The sequence below is a fragment of the Pelophylax lessonae genome (assembly GCF_965119305.1).
Source record: "Pelophylax lessonae genome assembly, chromosome: 8".
NCBI lineage: Eukaryota > Metazoa > Chordata > Amphibia > Anura > Ranidae > Pelophylax > Pelophylax lessonae.
This window is the reverse complement of record NC_138775.1, coordinates 66,462,659-66,485,272: the sequence shown is the minus strand read 5'-3', so window position 1 is coordinate 66,485,272 and position 22,614 is coordinate 66,462,659. Positions and strand designations below refer to the sequence as shown.

The window sequence follows — 22,614 nt, the reverse complement described above, 5'->3', positions numbered from 1 at the left end:
TCTATCAGCAATCTTGCAGACACTGGTTGTTTTCTGTAATTCCCTTTTTTAATGTGAACTTGTGAGTGGTTGTAAAGGCTGAAGGTTTTTTCTACCTCAATGCATTCTATGCATTAAGGTAAAAAAACCTTTTGTGCCAGAGGATCCCCCCTCATCCTCCTTATACTCACCTGAGCCCAATCTCGATCCAGTGATGTGCATGTGAGCAGAGGTTCTCTCTGCTCTTTCCCTTCTCGCTGGGCAGAATGATAGCTGTTGGAGCCATTGGCTTTTGCTGCTGTCAATCAAATTCTGTGATGAGGGAATGGAGGGTGGGGCCTAGCTGTCCTGTCTGTGTCAATAAATCCAGACAGGGCAGCTTGGGAGTGAGCCTGCACAAGTGTCCCCATAGAAGGCAGCTTTGTATTGGGGCACTTGCTGAAGTGGAGGAGCCAGGAGTGCCAGCAGGGGACCTGAGAAGCTGAGGATCATGGCTGTTCTGTCCACGACTATTGCACAGAGCAGGTCATTTTTAAAAAAAGAAGCTTTAGTATCACTTTAAGCTGGCCATACACATATGATTTTATGCTTTTAGTCTGCAGGTTGCTTCTCTGTAGGGGACAGTAAGTGTCACTTAAGACACCTTTGCTTCTCTGTAGGGGACAGTAAGTGTCACTTAGGAAATAGTGTACACCCATAGGTTTGTTTTCATCATCCCATGATTTCATATTATATACTTCACATTTATTCATAACTACTGTAAACAGCAGTGCTAGACATTTAGGAGATTCTACAGATGACAGATGGGGGCACCTTTCAGCTAGGATTGAACTGCGGAGGTCCGAGCCATTCTATTATGGAAGACAAGTGCCAGTGCCAGATTGCTGTAGATTGGCCTGTGATTCCCAGCTTTCTTTGAGGAAATGTCGGCTCTTTCTGATTCATGTTTCCCTCTCAGTGATGAAAGGACAGGATGCACATCTTCAAATGATTTAAATGCTGGTGTCTTACTTCAAGAAGCAATTGTTCTTTGGCTATTTCTTTCCAACTTGGCTTTTAATGTGGAACAAGGAATTTTTTTTCCATTTTTAGAAGAGAAATTGGTAGAGAATGCAGAATTTAACATTTCTCTGAATAAAGACTACTTGTGACCTGATTGCTTGTTAGTTTAAAATATTTACTTTGTATACTGTGCCTTTGTTTCAATGATTTCATTATATTAAATTTTTGTAATTTAAAAAAAAAAAAAAAAAAGTCAAAAGTTAGTTTTGTTTTACACAGTGTCAAACCAACACTATGAATTTCGTTATGAATGGAGGTTGATGATTGAAGTTGCATTTTTCACAGTAGAAATATTTTGGCATGAAAATAAACTAAGTCAAATAAGCTTAAAGTTATCTCCAATGAAAAGATTTCAACTGCATTAGACCACCATTACAGTAACAAGACCTTCCTCTCCCTAATCCTTGAAAGCAGCTGTAGAACTTTTATCTTAATATTCCTAATATTGCCTGAAAGCCACTGTAAGGCACATGTTGATAGATATCACTATATCAATGTAGAAAAGCCTTGAACACTTTGCACCAAATTTTAAACTTTCGCTCCGTATCCTGGAGAAACTGGAGCTATATAATGGAGAAGGACTATTTACTCTTCCTTCATCAGAAGGTAGAACAGTACCTAAAGATATATCAACATCCCTTTAAAGTGTAATCCTACCTAAGGGTGTCACACATGCCTTTAAACAGTTTAAACACCCAAGGAACCACAAAATCCATGGCACCTAAAAATGCAAATTAAGGTGTTTTCTGGTCATGCTGAGAGTTTGCTTGCCACCTTCATCTTCCTACACCTTTCTATTAGCCAGGGAGGCTCTACATCAGAGCCAGTACGAAGTTGCAAGAGGTTAGAAGGGACAGGCAAGCTCTCAAAATCAATAGAAAGCTGGGCTGCAACTTGGCAGATTTTTATCCAGCATGGCAGGTAAAATAAGACTTATCGGCAATATTATGATAACAAAGGTATCATTTTGCCAGTAATTTTTTCCTAATTAAGGTGTCAATTATATGGGCTTGGGACTTGCAAATACGAGTTTCTGAGCTGGATTCATGATAAGCTTGAAAAGGTGTTTAAAGGTTTTGTTGGTTTAACCATTAGGCAGTGTACTTTAAGAGGTAATCCTTAAACACAACACTAACACTAGCCCTTTTTCCTGTCTCATAAAATTGCCCATTATGGATATTTTAGAGATCATACAAAAATAACAAACAGTATTTAAAGGCACCATCATTAGGTTCAAGTCACCATTTAGGTAGACATGTTTGTAGATGTATCTCTTCACCTGTATATTATCTATTTAAACTAAACACTCCCTCTCCTTAAGCACTTGGCCACATAAGATCTGTATCTTGCCTCCCTAAGTATGTCCCACCAGCTTGGCAGACACAAGCACTTGGTAAATATTAGATCTAACCGGCTTCTCTGTTAGATTCAAGCTTGATATCTGCATCAAACAATGCTTGATTCCCCATTCTACACGGACACGTCACGTTATTGCACCGAGCAAAAGAGGTGAAGAAAGACACAGATTTGCAAAGGAATCCAGTAAAATATTTTCATAACTGGGGCATTAACACACACAATACCCCATATGTTTGACATAAAGGGTAAAATGACAGTTTACATTTTACCTTTGATCTGTAGAACAAATTTGAAATGCTGTTGACCTCTGTGATCGGGTTAAAGTTACTTTGAAGATGAGGAAGCGGCTTAACAAAACCATGTTCAGCTGACAGTTTTCTTTAGAGAAAATGAGCTGATTGTTCAGCCTGTAAAAGGCAAATACACAATGTTATTCATAATTGGAGCAACCTTTTACTCAGATGGTGTCCATTTATATGTTATATGGTTGATATTTATGCTGTCTGTATACAATAATGACATTTGAAAAAACTGTCCAAAAAAGGTTAACATTTATGTGGATTTGTTAGGTTGATTGGCTTCTACGTTCTACATAACATTGGTCACACCTACATTACGGCTTTCCATGTATGAACATATTAGTGCTTTTTGTTCTCTACAGAATTATGTTTTTCTGTCTATAATAATGTAAATTATCTATTGAAAGGATAGTGTCAACCAATAAGGTGATTAAAGAAGTATTTCTACAATCACCAGACCAAAATGACCTCAAGTACAAAAGAGTGCTCATTTACTCAGGGTAGCCACTACTCTTCATTTGCATATATGACCTATGCACCACGTAGATGTTTACACCAAAAACTGTGGTAGATTAAAAAGGAATCCAACTGGAGTGTTAAAAAGAAAATCAAGAGTTGTGTTTTAGTAATTAATATTTCAACAAGGAACCATAATACTAAACTCTGATGTATATAAATATATATAAATATGTATTGATATAGCAGTTTGGTGGGACATGAAAATAATTATGTGATTTGAAGAAGAATGGCAGGTATAAATATTTTATACAATGTAACGATGCATATTCCATATATCATACCTGGCTAATGCCCTTGGAAGCTGGAAATCACTTAAATAGACACCGCTACTCGGGTGATCTCCACTAGCTTCCAGGCTCCCTGCCAAGTGGCTGCCTGCTGCATTCTGAACACAGGATATCATCGGCTCAGCATGGGCACCATTTAGAGAATGCTTTGCAGGTACAGTAAAACCTTGGTTTGAGAGTAACTTGGTTTAAGAGCGCTTTGCAAGACAAGCAAAAATTTCAAATAAATTTTGACTTGATATACAAGCAATGTCTTGATATACAAGTAGCCTCAAGTCACAGCTGAGTATAAAAGAAGAAGAGAGGCGCTTCTAAGTGTAGCAATATGGTTACATTTAATGAAGGTACAACATTTAGCAAATCACGTGGTTGATGATTAAAACAGGCACATCTAAGGATGCAGGCATCAGGGGTAAAGCTGTCCACATAGACCATCCTCCGCACCACCATCTACGTCATCCCTTCCATGCTGCCCCTCGCTATCAGATCGCTTTACTCCAGGGTGGTCTTCCCGGTCAGGATTACAGACTAGCAGCCGGTGGTTCAGAAGATGGTCTATGTGGACAGCTTTACCCCGGATGCCTGCATCCTTAGATGTGCCTGTTTTATTCATCAACCATGTGAGTTGCTAAATGTTGTACCTTCATTAAATGGAACCATTTTGCTACACTTAGAGGCGCCTCTCTTCTCTTTTGATACTCTGTAGCTCCTGCTGGATTTTGCTTCCAATCCCCTTGTGGAAGCGGCTATTTGTGGATGGACATTTTATGGTTACACAACCTATCACATTGCTATAATCTTTTTATATGGACTATAAATTGAAGGATTTATGAATAAATGGTTGTGGAACGAATCATCTGAGTTTCCATTATTTCTTATGGGGAAACTTGCTTTGATATAAGAGTGCTTTGGATTACAAGCATGCTTCCGGAACGAATTATGCTCGCAATCCAAGGTTTTACTGTATATTATACATAGTCACATTGGACCAATGTAACTATGCAAAAAATATACCATGCCTGGAAGTCATTTTTAAATTGAGCAAAATAAAGAAGTTTCTATGGGTAACATAGAGACATTGGGGTTTATTTACTAAAGGCAAATCCACTGTGCACTACAGAGGCACCGCAAGTGCATTTGGAAGTGCACTTGGAAGTGCACTTAGAAGTGCAGTCACTGTAGATCTGAGGGGGACATACAAGGAAATTAAAAAACAGCATTTTTGATTGCACATGATTGGATGATAGAAATCAGGAGAGCTTCCCCTAGTTTCAGATCTTCCCCTCAGATCTACATGACTGCACTTCCAAGTGCACGTCCAAGTGCACTTGCAGCGCACTTGGAAGTGCACAGTGGATTTGCCTTTAGTAAATAAACCCCATAGGCTGTTGGCCTGCCTATCTAAAAGGCATCCCAATGGTTCTATGAAAGAGTGCACATGGGAGGCTGACAACATTGCTGGTATTTGAGAGGTAGTGGCTTAGCGTTATCAGCCAGCAACAGGAAGCACTGTTACTAGCATGCCCTTTAGGTAGAAACTTTACAAAAGATTCATGTAAACTGCATACAGTGCAACATTTTGCCAAAAAGCATATTTAATCTAGATTTATACTCTTCCAGGTGCATGCAGCATGTATGGTATTGCACACATGTAGGTCTGAATGGGCCCATAGAGTTTCCATTTATCTTTCACACTAAACTGCAATGCATTGATATGAACCAGCCATATACAGAAGAATAGGAGTTCTACTTAACATGCATTTTCATGCAACTAAATTCAAAAGTTTTGCTATATCAAAATGGACATATATGAGTAGCACAAGCTCTGTGCACTATATTGCGCTCTCAATGACTAAATGATGAAACCGTGAAAGATCTGGTGTATGAACTTTATGCAGTTCCAGCAGATAAACAGTGGAAAGGGAAGCAGCAGTCATTTCAGTATCTTTCAGAACTGTATATGTCATGTTGATCACTTATAAAACTTGATGTCCTAAAAAGAAGAGATTTGTACTTGTAATTAGAGACAGTTATAACTGGTTAATAGGTTTTTCTCCTTTTTTTTTTGTTTGTTTGTGTTTTGCAGACTTTTTTTTATTGTACTAAGGTTATCTTGATAAAGATATACAGTATGTGCTTCTAACCTCTTGTTTGAATAAATATGAAAAATTTGAAAGTGCAAGCATTGTCTAGGGCCTGGCTCTGTCAAATAATGTAACCTCTGTTGCTGAAAACAATATTTAGAACTTGATTTGTTTTTCTTTTGGAGTCGTTTTTCTCTTATCTTTGGCGCCAATGTTCATGTACGAATGTAAGCATTCAATTTTCTTTTCAGAGGCTTGAATTGTCGCCATCTTCTTCCACTAAATTGGAGAGAAACAAATAATTTAGACATTTTCTTTCCTTTTTTTCCCCTCTTTGTTAAAGGGAACGTTTCACTTTTTTTGCACATGCCATACTTTTCTAAGAAACATATATATAAAGCAGTAAATGTGACATTCATCAAACATTTTTTGCAGATTAATCAATTACTGTATATTAAAACATATGCACCAAGAAGATTCACTAGTGTCAAATTCAATGCATTATAATTATACCCCATTATATTCAGGGCTACAAAAGGTTTTTTTTTTGTTCTGTCATGTGAATCGCAAAGGTTGTCTATGAATATTTCATGTTTGCTTTTCCAGGCAGCATGTGGAGGCCAATTGCATCATGTGCTTATGTTCCTAGCTCCTCTGCTGAAAAAGGCTGTTTCCAAACTTCAATAGCTCAAACTCAATTTTTTCACACACAGCGTAATTAGAAGCATACACTTAATTACCAAAAGTATTGGGACACTTGCCTTTACACACTCATTCTCTTTATTGTTATTCCAGTCTTAGTCCGTAGGGTTGAATACTGAGTTGGCAGCTACAGTATAACAGCACCAGCTGTTCTGGGAAGGCTGTCCTAAAGGTTTAGGAGTGTGTCAAAGGGACATTTATACCATCCTTCCAAAAGTGCATTTTTGAAGACAGGCACTGATGTAGAAGAGAAGGCCTGGCTTACACTCTCTGCTCTAATTCATCCCAAGGTGTTCTATCAGGTTGAGGTCAGGCCAGTCAAGTTCCTCCACCCTAAACATACCCATCCATGTCTATATGAACCTTGCTTTGTGCACTGGTCCAAATAATTTGGTGGAGGGGGCGATTATGGTGTGGAGTTGTTTTTCAGGGGTTGGGCTTGGCCCCCTAGTTCTAGTGAAGTGAACTCTTAAGGCATCAGCATACCAAGACATTTTGGACAATTTTATGCTCCCAACTTTGTACAGTTTGGTTATGGGCCCTTCCAACATGTGCACAAACAAGGTCCATTAGGACATGGATGAACAAGTTTAGGGTGGAGGAACTTGACTGGCCTGCACAGAGTCTTGACTCAACAGAATACCTTTGGAATTAATTATAGTGGAGACTGAGCCAGGCCTTCTCGCCCATATCAGTGTCTGACCTCACAAATGAGCTTCTGGAAGAATGATCAAACATTCCAATAAACACACTCCTCAACCTTGTGGACAGCCATCCCAGAAGCTGAAGCTGTTATAGCTGTAAAGGGTGGGCCAACTCAATATTGAACCCTACGGACTAAGACTGGGATGCCATTAAAGTTCATGTGCTTGTAAAGGCAGGTGTCCCAATACTTTTGGTAATATAGTGTATATGCACCCATAGAACTTGACAGAATGAACAATGGGTGGTGGGGTGCATCAGACTTTATTAAAACAGGATTTATTCTTTCTTCATAATGAGTCCTGTGAGTGCCAATACCTATCTGCCTGTATGATTGAAGATGGTGTGTAAATATGACAGGTGTACCAAAGTAATGCAAAAGTGGCCATAACTTTATTATTAGCTTTAATTAACATAGGTCATTCAACTTTTACATGTAGGTTAAATAACTCTTCCTCTATTCAAGGGTCTTCACACTATGGCCCTCCAGTTATTCAGGAACTACAATTCCCATCATGCCTAGTCATGTCTGTGAATGTCAGAGTTTTACAATGCCTCATGGGATGTGTAGTTCCACAATAGCTGGAGGGCCGTAGTTTAAGGATCCCTGCTCTATAGTAACTTTTTTTCTTCTTCTTTTTCATCGCAGGTGTATAATGAATTCCAAGCACAAGCAATGTGCCATCATTAAGTTCTTGACAAAAAAGGGGTGCAGGTGCAGGCTATCCGACATCCACAGAAGGCTACCGAATGTTTATGGAGATAACACCATTGACAAAAACAATGTGTACAGATGGATGAAGGAGTTTAAAGAAGCCAGTACTGAAGACCAACCACACAGTGTGATACCATCAAGTCTGACACCCTTCATCCTTTATCAACAACTCAATGACTGCACGTTGCTTCTGCTTGGAATCCATTATTTACCTGCAATGAAAAAAGAAGGAGAAGAAGAAGATTCACTATAGATGAAGAGTTACTCCTAAATCAGTTTGAAAAATGTGCAAGCTTACAAAATAAAATTGACCGATTTCCCTTCCCAGCTTTACATATTGATTTGCCATCCTGCAATACTATGGAGCCTAAAAGGAGATTCCCTAAGAATCAATGGTACTGAAGGTTAGGACAAACATATTGATGAGATTTTTGACTGATCAACTGCATATGCAACTTTCATTATTTTGCCAAATGTCTTTGCCCACATAGAAGTAAATATATCTGACAAGCTGAAAGAACTGATTCTTACATACAGTAAGCCTAGGAGTATCTACAACTGAAACCAACAGCTTATGGTAAACAGTTAAAAATATTCCCTTCCTTAGAATACCTCAGTTCACCTAAAGTTAATCACAGATTGCATTTTGTACTTGAATGTCCTGTTTTTGGAAGATGACTGTAAATATGCTTATCGATACCACAGAGGAAAAATACTCGTAATAATGTTATGAACATAACTATCTCTAATTACTTGGCAACATCCATAGGGTTTGAAAACGATTTCTTTTTTCATTTTATATGTCTCTCCTAATCCTTCTAAAGTGAATCTTTAAATTTATTCCAGCTGTCGGAATCCAAATGAAGCTTGAATTTTTCCAAAGAAAATTTTCGATTGCCAGCAGACAGGTAACTTAGAATCAGATGTTGGTTTTACATTATTGTTGAATATTTATGATTTTTTTCACATTTCTTACTTTCATTGTAGTATTTATGTGATAAACAAATGATTCAGATATCATCAATTCTTCATTTCATTTCTGTGTAAGAAAGTCCAGCCAAAAGAAATGGGGTGGGGGTTTTTGTCTCTGGGTCAGGTTTAAACAGGGGACAAAAATACAGCTGAAGAAATTACAATATTGAATCAATCAGAATATAATTTGTCTGGTTTGCTTTGTTATTTGTACAAGCTAAAATGTGTGTGTCGTTAAACCTTTTTTTTTTTAAATTTTGGACAGAGTAAGGAAGGCGTAAATCCTATCAGTTTATATTTTGCTGTTTGTGTACCATTGGGATAATTGGCACCTAAAAAGGTGACCCCATTACACAGGTGTCACTTACAAAGGTGTCCCCATTGAAATATTTCCTTTTGAGCTATAGTTCTGGTGACAACTGTAAAATTTTGGGTTTCTCAGTATTTTCCATTTTGATGATTATGGTCTACAAGACAATTCAAGAGGTTGAGTCTACCCAGCGCAGACAAGGACAGCAATATACATACAGAAGAGATTCTTACCCCTCCCCCATGCTATCCAAAACTAAAAAGGAAAGTTTGACTGTTTTGATTGTTCATACAGTTTACAGGACCTAAAGCAAGCCTATTAAGCTGGCCATAGAGGGATCAAAATTTGGCAGGTTCAGAAGGGGACAGCTTAATTTTGATCCATATGTGGCCACTCACGTTTAACAAAAGTTGATCTAACTGTTGACTTCTGTCAAATGGGCTTGTTGGAAATTTGTTTTTGATCAGTGGCTGCTACTTCATCAGTGTATTCTAGCAGCTGAGGAAATCTTGCTGTCAGAATATAATGTCTCAGTGGGGAGGATTCCTCCATCACCCTCACTTTTCTGAATGGAGGAATCTGTTCATTTTTTTCTTTTTTTGATCAGTTACCTAGGGCCACCCTTACTTCCTATAAACCCCAGAACTAACCTTAGAAATGAAGAGATGCCAATTTATTATAATAGCTTCATGATCTAATGCTCAAGGGTGCTCTTGGAAACCCCAAAACCTAGGGAGCCCACAGTTTGTAGTTCTAGGGATTCTTAGTGCAGTGCAAAAATGTTAGTGTAGCTCACAATAACCATTAATATTAACTGGTGTTCTTCAATTGTAGTTTAGGAAATTAAACATTTAATTGGTTGCTGCAGTCAAGAGGGTCATTCTATGAATTTAATGACAAGGGAAAGACCATATTTAGATTAAAGTGAGAAGGAGAATAGTTGATGTTATCAGATCTATCCAATGAAAACTGCAAGTTGCAAAGCACACTAACCAACTCTAGAATTCAGTTAACTAAAGTCACACCAGCCAAGATGGATTTAATTAGTTTCTTTGCACTTAACAATAGGGTTGAGCGGACACCTAGATGTCCGTGTTCGACGGGTTCGGCCGAACTTTAAAAAAAAGTCCGGGTCCGTGTCCCGGACTTTTACCGAACTTTTCCCAGACACCGAACCCCATTGAAGTCAATGGGGACCCGAACTTTAAGGCACTAAAATGGCTCTAAAACACCAAAGGAAAGGGCTAGAGTGCTGCAAATGGCAGCAAAACGTAATTAAGAGCATGGCAAGTGCTCTGCAAACAAATGTGGATAGGGAAATAACTTAAAACAACAAAAAAAAAACAGAAAAATAAAACAATGTTCTTCTTCATCTCTGAAGGACGAGGCCCATATGGAGTAGGAGGGAGGTTGAGGTGGTGGTGGATGTGGCGGTGACATAGGCGTGCGCACAGGGTGTGCTGGGTGTGCCTGGGCACACCCTAATCACCTAGGGCACATAGCATTGCCAGTGAGGAGATGGGAAAGATCTCCCTGGGACCTGCTCTGCTCTATTTCTCCTTGCCTACAGGTACATGGCCCCGATACATTACTCTCCCTGCTGGCAAACACATGCATGTGTATTTCAACTTTGGGGTGCACACCTTAATGCAATAGGCTGCGCACACCTATGGGCGGTGTAGGTGGAAGCGGCGGTGGAGGAGGACCAGGGCCGGATTAACAGCATCATGGGCTTGGTGCTGAGGATTTTGAAGGGCCTTAAGGGCCGTGCCTTGCCATGCACCCAGAGGAGGAAGGGTGCAGCCATGCATGCCTAATTCAACATGGGATGCTGTCTCTGAAGCCCATAAACACATCCATGCATCGCCAACTGTCCCTCCTTGTCCGGCCTTCACGCTGTGTGGGGAGGTTCTGAGGGTGCTGCCTGGGGAAGCGAGCATAGAAGCCAGACTTCTGTGTTTACAAGTGACAGAAGAGCGGTAACAGTGAATATGGCCAACCCGGGGCCTATATAAAAGGTAGGGGCCTGGAGCTGCAGCTCCAATAGCCCCTACATTAATCTGGCCCTGAGGAGGAGGACGAGGTAGCCAACACTGCTTCTTTTCAAAAATTTTAAATGAGGGTACACCCCAAAAGAGTGAGAAAGAGCAAAAATGGAACAATGGGTGGGTAAGGTCGGTATCCATTGCTATTCTGCATAAGGTACGGAAAAGTCCCGTGGGATCCATGCCTGGTTCATTTTAATGAACGTGAGCTTGTCCACATTGTCTCTGGACAGGCGGCTGCGCTTGTCTGTTATAACGCCCCCAGCCGTGCTAAATACCCGTTCAGATAATACACTGGCTGCAGGGCACGCCAGCACCTCCAAGGCGTAAAGGGCAAGCTCAGGCCATGTGCCCAATTTGGAGACCCAGAAGTTGAAGGGGGCAGACCCGTCATTCACTACATGTAGGCGTGTGCACACATACTGCTCCACCATGTTGGTAAAATGCTGCCTCCTGCTAAGACGTTCCATCTGAGCTGCTGGTGCTGCTGTTTGTTGTGGCGTGCTGACAAAGCTTTTCCACATTTCGGCCATGCTAACCCTGCCTTCTGAGGTGCTGGCGGTGCCCTGGTTGCGTTGGCGACCTCCTCCTCCTCCTCCTCTGCCTTGTGCTTCCACTGTGGCCCCGCTGTCAGATGGGAATGCCAGCAGCATGGCGTCTACCAGCGTGCGCTTGTACTCGCGCATCTTGCGATCGCGCTCCAGTGAGTGAATTAAGGACGGTACGTTGTCCTTGTAACGGGGATCCAGCAGCGTGGCCACCCAGTAATCAGCACAAGTTAGAATGTGGGCAACTCGGCGGTCGTTGTGGAGACACTGCAGCATGTAATCGCTCATGTGTGCCAGGCTGCCCAGAGGCAACGAAAGGCTGTCCTCTGTGGGAGGTGTATCGTCCGTGTCCTCTGTATCCCCCCAGCCACGCACCAGTGATGGCCATGAGCTGGCCTGGGTGCCACCCTGCTGTGAACATGGTTCCATCTCCTCCTCCAGCTCCTCCTCCTCCTCATCCTCCTCATCCTCCAGAACTGTGCCCCTGCTGGACAATTGCGTCCCTGGCGTTTGCGTGTGCAGGAACCCACCCTCGGAGCCCCTTGCGAATGACTGCCCTGAAAGCCTTGGAAATGTTACCTCTTCATCCTCCTCCTCCTCCTCATCCTGTGCCACATCCTCTTCCATCATCGCCCGAATTGTTTTTTCAAGGAGGCATAGAAGTGGGATAGTTAAGCTGAGAACGGCGTCATTGCCACTGGCCATGTTGGTGGAGTACTCAAAACAGCGCAACAAGGCACACAGGTCTCGCATGGAGGCCCAGTTATTGGTGGTGAAGTGGTGCTGTTCCGCAGAGCGACTCACGCGTGCGTGCTGCAGCTGAAACTCCACTATGGCCTGCTGCTGCTCGCACAGTCTTTCCAGCATGTGCAAGGTGGAGTTCCACCTTGTGGGCACGTCACATATGAGGCGGTGAGCGGGAAGGCCGAAGTTACGCTGCAGCGCTGCCAGGCGAGCAGCAGCAGGGTGAGAACGCCGAAAGTGCGCACAAACGGCCCGCACTTTCTGCAGCAGCTCTGACATATCGGGGTAGTTTTTAAGGAACCTCTGCACCACCAAATTCAGCACATGCGCCAGGCAAGGGATGTGCGTCAAACCGGCTAGGCCCAGAGCTGCTATGAGATTTCGCCCGTTATCGCACACCACCAGGCCGGGCTTGAGGCTCGCTGGCAGCAACCACTCATTTGTCTGCTGTTCCATGCTCCTCCACAACTCCTGCGCGGTGTGTGGTTTGTCCCCCAAACAGGCAAGTTGTAAAACTGCCTGCTGTCGTTTACCCCTGGCCGTGCTGAAGTTGGTGGTGAAGGTGTTACGCTGTCCGGATGAGGAGGCGGTAGAGGATGAGGAAGCGGAGTAGGAGGAGTTAGGAACAGGAGGCAAACTGAAGCGCCCTGCAATCCTCGTGGTGGAAGGACATGCGCCAAATTGCTATCCGCCTCAGGCCCATCCGCCACTGCATTTACCCAGTGTGCCGTTAGGGAGATATAACGCCCCTGACCGTGCTTACTGGTCCACGTATCCGTAGTTAGGTGGACCTTGGCACAGATGGCGTTGCGCAGTGCACACCTGATATTTTCCCCCACTTGGTTGTGCAGGGAAGGGATGGCTTGCCTGGAAAAGTAGTGGCGGCTGGGCACGACGTACTGTGGGACAGCCACCGACATAAGGTTTTTAAAACTGTGCGTCTCCACCAGACGGAATGACAGCATTTCAAAGGCCAATAATTTTGAAATGCTGGCATTCAGGGCCAGGGATCGCGGGTGGGTAGGGGGGTACTTCCTCTTCCTCTCAAGTGTTTGGGAGATGGAAAGCTGAACGCTTCCACGGGACATTGTGGAGATGGTTGTTGGTGACCCAGGTGGTGGTGTTGCTGACAGATCGTCTGTTTGCGGGGTGGCAGGTGCCGGTATCACTACAGATGTGGCTGGAGCGGCCGAGACTGCAGCAGAAGAGGAAGCAGGATGAGCCAGAGACGTTTCTTGGTTTTGAAGGTGTGTACTCCACTGCAGCTCGTGCTTTGCACTTAGATGCCTGATCATGCAGGTTGTGCTCAGGTTGAGAAGGTTTATGCCTCGCTTCAAGCTCTGATTGCACAGGGTGCAAACCACTCGTGTCCTGTCATCAGCACATTTTCTAAAGAACTTCCACGCTAGAGAACTCCTTTGAGCTGACTTTGGTGCGCTCGTTCCCTTGCTGCGTTGGGCAGTAGCGGGCGTAGTGTCTAGGGCACGGCCGCTCCGCTTCTGCACCCTGCTCCCTCTTCTGCTGTGCTGGTGGCTCTGTGCGACCACCGCCTCTTCCTCCAAACTACTCAGGTCACCTGCATGACGTTCATTCCATGTGGGGTCGAGGACCTCATCGTCCTCCACATCATCTTCCACCCAGTCTTCACCCCTGCCCTCCTTGTCGGTCTCCACAATGCTGAACGCCGCAGCAGTTGGCACCTGCGTTTCGTCATCATCGGAGACGTGCTGCGATGATCCTTGCATGTACTCATCTTGAGAAATAAGTGGTTGGGCATCGCTGCACTCAATCTCTTCCACTTCTGGGGCAGGGCTAGGTGGATGGCCCTGGGAAACCCTGCTGACAGAGTCCTCAAAAAGAATAAGAGACTGCTGTATGGCTTGGGGCTCAGACTGCTGGCCTGATTTGCAAGGGGGTGAGGTGAAAGACGGTTGGACATTGGCTGCAGGTGCCAACTCTGACCTTTCTGCAGTAGACTGGGTGGGAGACAATGTGAAGGAACTGGAGGCACTGTCAGCAGCAAACCAATCTACTATCGCCTCAACTTGTTCTGGCCTCATCACTTCTAGGGGCGTTTGATGCCCTACCAAATACTGATGCAGGTTCTGTCGCCTACTCACACTTGAGGAAGGTGTTTCACTTGTGCGTGTAGCTGGCACAGATCGACCACGTCCTCTCCTTGCAACAGGAGCTCTACCAGCAGCACCACGACCCAGGCCACGGCCCTTATTTGACGGTCTCCTCATATTTCTGTAATTTAAGATCTTGCCCTAGAAAGGTTTTTATTGAATAGCGGAATAGGAAATATGATCCAAAAAAGTGTATGTATCTCGCACGTACAAAACCACACTAGGCCCCAATTACTATTGTTTCTACCCCTAAAAGGATGGATGAGGAGTAGGAGGAGTATGGAACAGACAGCACCCTCAAATCTTCAGAAGTATGAGATGAACCCCAAAAACTTGGAAAGGTGGATCTCACACGTACCGACACAGACTATCCCGCAATTCAATTGATCCTCAAAGGTTTTTATTGAATAGCGGAATAGGAAATATGATCAAAAAAAGTGTATGTATCTCGCACGTACACAACCACACTAGGCCCCAATTACTATTGTTTGTACCCCTAAAAGGATGGATGAGGAGTAGGAGGAGGAGTATGGAACAGGCGGCACCCTCAAATCTTCAGAAGTATGAGATGAACCCCAAAAACTTGGAAAGGTGGATCTCACACGTACCGACACAGACTATCCCGCAATTCAATTGATCCTCAAAGGTTTTTATTGAATAGCGGAATAGGAAATATGATCAAAAAAAGTGTATGTATCTCGCACGTACACAACCACACTAGGCCCCAATTACTATTGTTTGTACCCCTAAAAGGATGGATGAGGAGTAGGAGGAGGAGTATGGAACAGGCAGCACCCTCAAATCTTCAGAAGTATGAGATGAACCCCAAAAACTTGGAAAGGTGGATCTCACACGTACCGACACAGACTATCCCGCAATTCAATTGATCCTCAAAGGTTTTTATTGAATAGCGGAATAGGAAATATGATCAAAAAAAGTGTATGTATCTCGCACGTACACAACCACACTAGGCCCCAATTACTATTGTTTGTACCCCTAAAAGGATGGTTGAGCAGTAGGAGCAGGAGTATGGAACAGGCAGCACCCTCAAATCTTCAGAAGTATGAGATGAACCCCAACAACTTGGAAAGGTGGATCTCACACGTACCGACACAGACTATCTCGCAATTGAATTGATCCCCAAAGGTTTTAATTGAATAGCGGAATAGAAAATATGATCAAAAAGAAAGTGTATGTATCTCGCACGTACACCACCACACTAGGCCCCAACTACTATTGTTTGTACCCCTAAAAGGATGGTTGAGCAGTAGGAGGAGGAGTATGGAACAGGCAGCACCCTCAAATCTTCAGTAGTATGAGATGAACCCCAAAAACTTGGAAAGGTGGATCTCTCTCACACGTACCAACACAGACTATCCCCCAATTTAACTGATCCCCAAAGGTTTTTGATTAAATAGCGGAATAGAAAATATGATCCAAAAAAAGTGTATGTATATCACACGTACACAACCACACTAGGCCCCAATTACTATTGTTTGTACCCCTAAAAGGCTAGATGAGGAGTAGGGGGAGTATGGAACAGGCAGCACCCTCAAACCTTCAGAAGTATGAGATGAACCCCAACAACTTGGAAAGGTGGATCTCTCTCACACGTACCAACACAGACTATCCCCCAATTTAACTGATCCCCAAAGGTTTTTGATTAAATAGCGGAATAGAAAATATGATCCAAAAAAAGTGTATGTATATCACACGTACACAACCACACTAGGCCCCAATTACTATTGTTTGTACCCCTAAAAGGCTAGATGAGGAGTAGGGGGGGTATGGAACAGGCAGCACCCTCAAACCTTCAGAAGTATGAGATGAACCCCAACAACTTGGAAAGGTGGATCTCTCTCACACGTACCAACACAGACTATCCCCCAATTTAACTGATCCCCAAAGGTTTTTGATTAAATAGCGGAATAGAAAATATGATCCAAAAAAAGTGTATGTATATCACACGTACACAACCACACTAGGCCCCAATGACTATTGTTTGTACCCCTAAAAGGCTAGATGAGGAGTAGGGGGGGTATGGAACAGGCAGCACCCTCAAACCTTCAGAAGTATGAGATGAACCCCAACAACTTGGAAAGGTGGATCTCTCTCACACGTACCAACACAGACTATCCCCCAATTTAACTGATCCCCAAAGGTTTTTGATTAAATAGCGGAATAGAAAATATGATCCAAAAAAAGTGTATGTATATCACACGTACACAACCACACTAGGCCCCAATTACTATTGTTTGTACCCCTAAAAGGCTAGATGAGGAGTAGGGGGGGTATGGAACAGGCAGCACCCTCAAACCTTCAGAAGTATGAGATGAACCCCAACAACTTGGAAAGGTGGATCTCTCTCACACGTACCAACACAGACTATCCCCCAATTTAACTGATCCCCAAAGGTTTTTGATTAAATAGCGGAATAGAAAATATGATCCAATAAAAGTGTATGTATATCACACGTACACAACCACACTAGGCCCCAATTACTATTGTTTGTACCCCTAAAAGGCTAGATGAGGAGTAGGGGGGGTATGGAACAGGCAGCACCCTCAAACCTTCAGAAGTATGAGATGAACCCCAACAACTTGGAAAGGTGGATCCCTCTCACACGTACCAACACAGACTATCCCCCAATTTAACTGATCCCCAAAGGTTTTTGATTAAATAGCGGAATAGAAAATATGATCCAAAAAAAGTGTATGTATATCACACGTACACAACCACACTGGGCCCCAATTACTATTGTTTGTACCCCTAAAAGGCTAGATGAGGAGTAGGGGGAGTATGGAACAGGCAGCACCCTCAAACCTTCAGAAGTATGAGATGAACCCCAACAACTTGGAAAGGTGGATCTCTCTCACACGTACCAACACAGACTATCCCCCAATTTAACTGATCCCCAAAGGTTTTTGATTAAATAGCGGAATAGAAAATATGATCCAAAAAAAGTGTATGTATATCACACGTACACAACCACACTAGGCCCCAATTACTATTGTTTGTACCCCTAAAAGGCTAGATGAGGAGTAGGGGGAGTATGGAACAGGCAGCACCCTCAAACCTTCAGAAGTATGAGATGAACCCCAACAACTTGGAAAGGTGGATCTCTCTCACACGTACCAACACAGACTATCCCCCAATTTAACTGATCCCCAAAGGTTTTTGATTAAGTAGCGGAATAGAAAATATGATCCAAAAAAAGTGTATGTATATCACACGTACACAACCACACTAGGCCCCAATTACTATTGTTTGTACCCCTAAAAGGCTAGATGAGGAGTAGGGGGGGTATGGAACAGGCAGCACCCTCAAACCTTCAGAAGTATGAGATGAACCCCAACAACTTGGAAAGGTGGATCTCTCTCACACGTACCAACACAGACTATCCCCCAATTTAACTGATCCCCAAAGGTTTTTGATTAAATAGCGGAATAGAAAATATGATCCAAAAAAAGTGTATGTATATCACACGTACACAACCACACTGGGCCCCAATTACTATTGTTTGTACCCCTAAAAGGCTAGATGAGGAGTAGGGGGAGTATGGAACAGGCAGCACCCTCAAACCTTCAGAAGTATGAGATGAACCCCAACAACTTGGAAAGGTGGATCTCTCTCACACGTACCAACACAGACTATCCCCCAATTTAACTGATCCCCAAAGGTTTTTGATTAAATAGCGGAATAGAAAATATGATCCAAAAAAAGTGTATGTATATCACACGTACACAACCACACTAGGCCCCAATTACTATTGTTTGTACCCCTAAAAGGCTAGGAGTAGGGGGAGTATGGAACAGGCAGCACCCTCAAACCTTCAGAAGTATGAGATGAACCCCAACAACTTGGAAAGGTGGATCTCTCTCACACGTACCAACACAGACTATCCCCCAATTTAACTGATCCCCAAAGGTTTTTGATTAAATAGCGGAATAGAAAATATGATCCAAAAAAAGTGTATGTATATCACACGTACACAACCACACTAGGCCCCAATTACTATTGTTTGTACCCCTAAAAGGCTAGGAGTAGGGGGAGTATGGAACAGGCAGCACCCTCAAACCTTCAGAAGTATGAGATGAACCCCAACAACTTGGAAAGGTGGATCTCTCTCACACGTACCAACACAGACTATCCCCCAATTTAACTGATCCCCAAAGGTTTTTGATTAAATAGCGGAATAGAAAATATGATCCAAAAAAAGTGTATGTATATCACACGTACACAACCACACTGGGCCCCAATTACTATTGTTTGTACCCCTAAAAGGCTAGATGAGGAGTAGGGGGAGTATGGAACAGGCAGCACCCTCAAACCTTCAGAAGTATGAGATGAACCCCAACAACTTGGAAAGGTGGATCTCTCTCACACGTACCAACACAGACTATCCCCCAATTTAACTGATCCCCAAAGGTTTTTGATTAAATAGCGGAATAGAAAATATGATCCAAAAAAAGTGTATGTATATCACACGTACACAACCACACTAGGCCCCAATTACTATTGTTTGTACCCCTAAAAGGCTAGGAGTAGGGGGAGTATGGAACAGGCAGCACCCTCAAACCTTCAGAAGTATGAGATGAACCCCAACAACTTGGAAAGGTGGATCTCTCTCACACGTACCAACACAGACTATCCCCCAATTTAACTGATCCCCAAAGGTTTTTGATTAAATAGCGGAATAGAAAATATGATCCAAAAAAAGTGTATGTATATCACACGTACACAACCACACTAGGCCCCAATTACTATTGTTTGTACCCCTAAAAGGCTAGGAGTAGGGGGAGTATGGAACAGGCAGCACCCTCAAACCTTCAGAAGTATGAGATGAACCCCAACAACTTGGAAAGGTGGATCTCTCTCACACGTACCAACACAGACTATCCCCCAATTTAACTGATCCCCAAAGGTTTTTGATTAAATAGCGGAATAGAAAATATGATCCAAAAAAAGTGTATGTATATCACACGTACACAACCACACTAGGCCCCAATTACTATTGTTTGTACCCCTAAAAGGCTAGATGAGGAGTAGGGGGAGTATGGAACAGGCAGCACCCTCAAACCTTCAGAAGTATGAGATGAACCCCAACAACTTGGAAAGGTGGATCTCTCTCACACGTACCAACACAGACTATCCCCCAATTTAACTGATCCCCAAAGGTTTTTGATTAAATAGCGGAATAGAAAATATGATCCAAAAAAAGTGTATGTATATCACACGTACACAACCACACTAGGCCCCAATTACTATTGTTTGTACCCCTAAAAGGCTAGATGAGGAGTAGGGGGGGTATGGAACAGGCAGCACCCTCAAACCTTCAGAAGTATGAGATGAACCCCAACAACTTGGAAAGGTGGATCTCTCTCACACGTACCAACACAGACTATCCCCCAATTTAACTGATCCCCAAAGGTTTTTGATTAAATAGCGGAATAGAAAATATGATCCAAAAAAAGTGTATGTATATCACACGTACACAACCACACTAGGCCCCAATTACTATTGTTTGTACCCCTAAAAGGCTAGATGAGGAGTAGGGGGGGTATGGAACAGGCAGCACCCTCAAACCTTCAGAAGTATGAGATGAACCCCAACAACTTGGAAAGGTGGATCTCTCTCACACGTACCAACACAGACTATCCCCCAATTTAACTGATCCCCAAAGGTTTTTGATTAAATAGCGGAATAGAAAATATGATCCAAAAAAAGTGTATGTATATCACACGTACACAACCACACTAGGCCCCAATTACTATTGTTTGTACCCCTAAAAGGCTAGATGAGGAGTAGGGGGGGTATGGAACAGGCAGCACCCTCAAACCTTCAGAAGTATGAGATGAACCCCAACAACTTGGAAAGGTGGATCTCTCTCACACGTACCAACACAGACTATCCCCCAATTTAACTGATCCCCAAAGGTTTTTGATTAAATAGCGGAATAGAAAATATGATCCAAAAAAAGTGTATGTATATCACACGTACACAACCACACTAGGCCCCAATTACTATTGTTTGTACCCCTAAAAGGCTAGATGAGGAGTAGGGGGAGTATGGAACAGGCAGCACCCTCAAATCTTCAGAAGTATGAGATTGTGTTCACTGTACCCCACAAAGATTGAGTTCACTGCACCCCACAATGATTGTGTTCACTGCACCCCACAAAGATTGTGTTCACTGCACCTCACAAAGATTGTGTTCACTGTACCCCCCAAAGATTGTGTTCACTGCACCCCACAAAGATTCTGTTCACTGTACCCCACAAAGATTGTGTTCACTGCACCCTAAAAGGATGTTGTTCACTGCACCCCACAAAGATTGTGTTCACTGCACCCTAAAAGGATGTTGTTCACTGCACCCCAAAAAGATTGTGTTCACTGTACCCCCCCAAAGATTGTGTTCACTGCACCCCACAAAGATTGTGTTCACTGCACCCCAAAAAGATTGTGTTCACTGTGCCCCCCAAAGATTGTGTTCACTGCACCCCAAAAAGATTGTGTTCACTGTACCCCCCAAAGATTGTGTTCACTGCACCCCACAAAGATTCTGTTCACTGTACCCCACAAAGATTGTGTTCACTGCACCCCAAAAAGATTGTGTTCACTGTACCCCCCCAAAGATTGTGTTCACTGCACCCCACAAAGATTCTGTTCACTGCACCCCACAAAGGATTTTGTTCACTGCACCCCAAAAAGATTGTGTTCACTGCACCCCAAAAAGGATTTTGATCACTGCACCCCAAAAAGGATGTTGTTCACTGCACCCCAAAAATGATTTTGTTCACTCCACCCCAAAAAGATTGTGTTCACTGCACCCCACAAAGATTGTGTTCACTGCACCCCAAAAAGATTGTGTTCACTGTACCCCCCAAAGATTGTGTTCACTGCACCCCACAAAGATTCTGTTCACTGTACCCCACAAAGATTGTGTTCACTGCACCCCAAAAAGATTGTGTTCACTGCACCCCAAAAAGGATGTTGTTCACTGCACCCCAAAAAGGATGTTGTTCACTCCACCCCAAAAAGATTGTGTTCACTGCACCCCACAAAGATTGTGTTCACTGCACCCCAAAAAGATTGTGTTCACTGCACCCCAAAAAGGATTTTGTTCACTGCACCCCAAAAAGGATTTTGTTCACTGCACCCCAAAAAGGATGTTGTTCACTCCACCCCAAAAAGATTGTGTTCACTGCACCCCAAAAAGATTGTGTTCACTGCACCCCACAAAGGATTTTGTTCACTGCACCCCAAAAAGATTGTGTTCACTGCACCCCAAAAAGGATGTTGTTCACTGCACCCCAAAAAGGATTTTGTTCACTGCACCCCAAAAAGATTGTGTTCACTGCACCCCACAAAGGATTTTGTTCACTGCACCCCACAAAGATTGTGTTCACTGCACACCAAAAAGGATTGTGTTCACTGCACCCCAAAAAGATTTTGTTCACTGCACCCCAAAAAGATTGTGTTCACTGCAGCCCAAAAAGATTGTGTTCACTGCAGCCCAAAAAGATTGTGTTCACTGCAGCCCAAAAAGATTGTGTTCACTGCAGCCCAAAAAGATTGTGTTCACTGCAGCTCACACACAGAAAAATGGATGTGGATCACTGACACCTGCCTATCTCCAATCCCACACCACACAGCAATATCGATTGTAGTTTGTAGAACACAGTTTCCCTAAAATTCAGCAGACTCTGTCCCTAACAGGATTGAGAAGAGATCGTAGATCAGGATTGAGTGCAGATTCACCCCACCCCCCACACAGCAATATCGATTGTAGTTTGTAGAAGACACTGACCCTATAATTCAGCAGACTCTATCCCTAAAATGCCTACAACTCGCCCTGCCTAAACACTCCGACCTGTCCCTCAATTCTATCCGGACACAAATGGTTTTTTCCTGCCTATCTTTCCCTAATCAGCAGCCAGCACATTGATGTGTGCTCTGTCCCTTAGCTAAGCAGCAGAATGACGCTGCTGCGGCGGCTGCCTCGAACTTATAAAGACTTGGTCACATGCTTCAGACGGCCAATCACAGCTACTAAGACATTTGCAGGCATGGCTGGGATGGCTTAAGGCACACCAGTTAAACGATTGTTGATTGGCTGTTGAAAGCCCGCCATGAAAAGAGCGCCAAAGCATGCAAAA

At 43.2% G+C, this 22,614-nt stretch overlaps 1 protein-coding gene across 4 annotated transcripts in view; it reads left to right on the top strand.

The window, feature by feature from the left end:
• The window catches only part of CACNA2D3 (calcium voltage-gated channel auxiliary subunit alpha2delta 3), a 1,429,924-nt gene that overhangs the window by 1,247,188 nt on the left and 160,122 nt on the right, over positions 1 to 22,614 (top strand). For all 4 annotated transcript variants that reach the window (XM_082265096.1, XM_082265095.1, XM_082265094.1 and 1 more), the window contains one exon: positions 8,555 to 8,616. In XM_082265096.1, the coding sequence (XP_082121222.1) occupies positions 8,555 to 8,616 (62 nt within the window). The remainder of the gene's footprint in view (positions 1 to 8,554; positions 8,617 to 22,614) is intronic.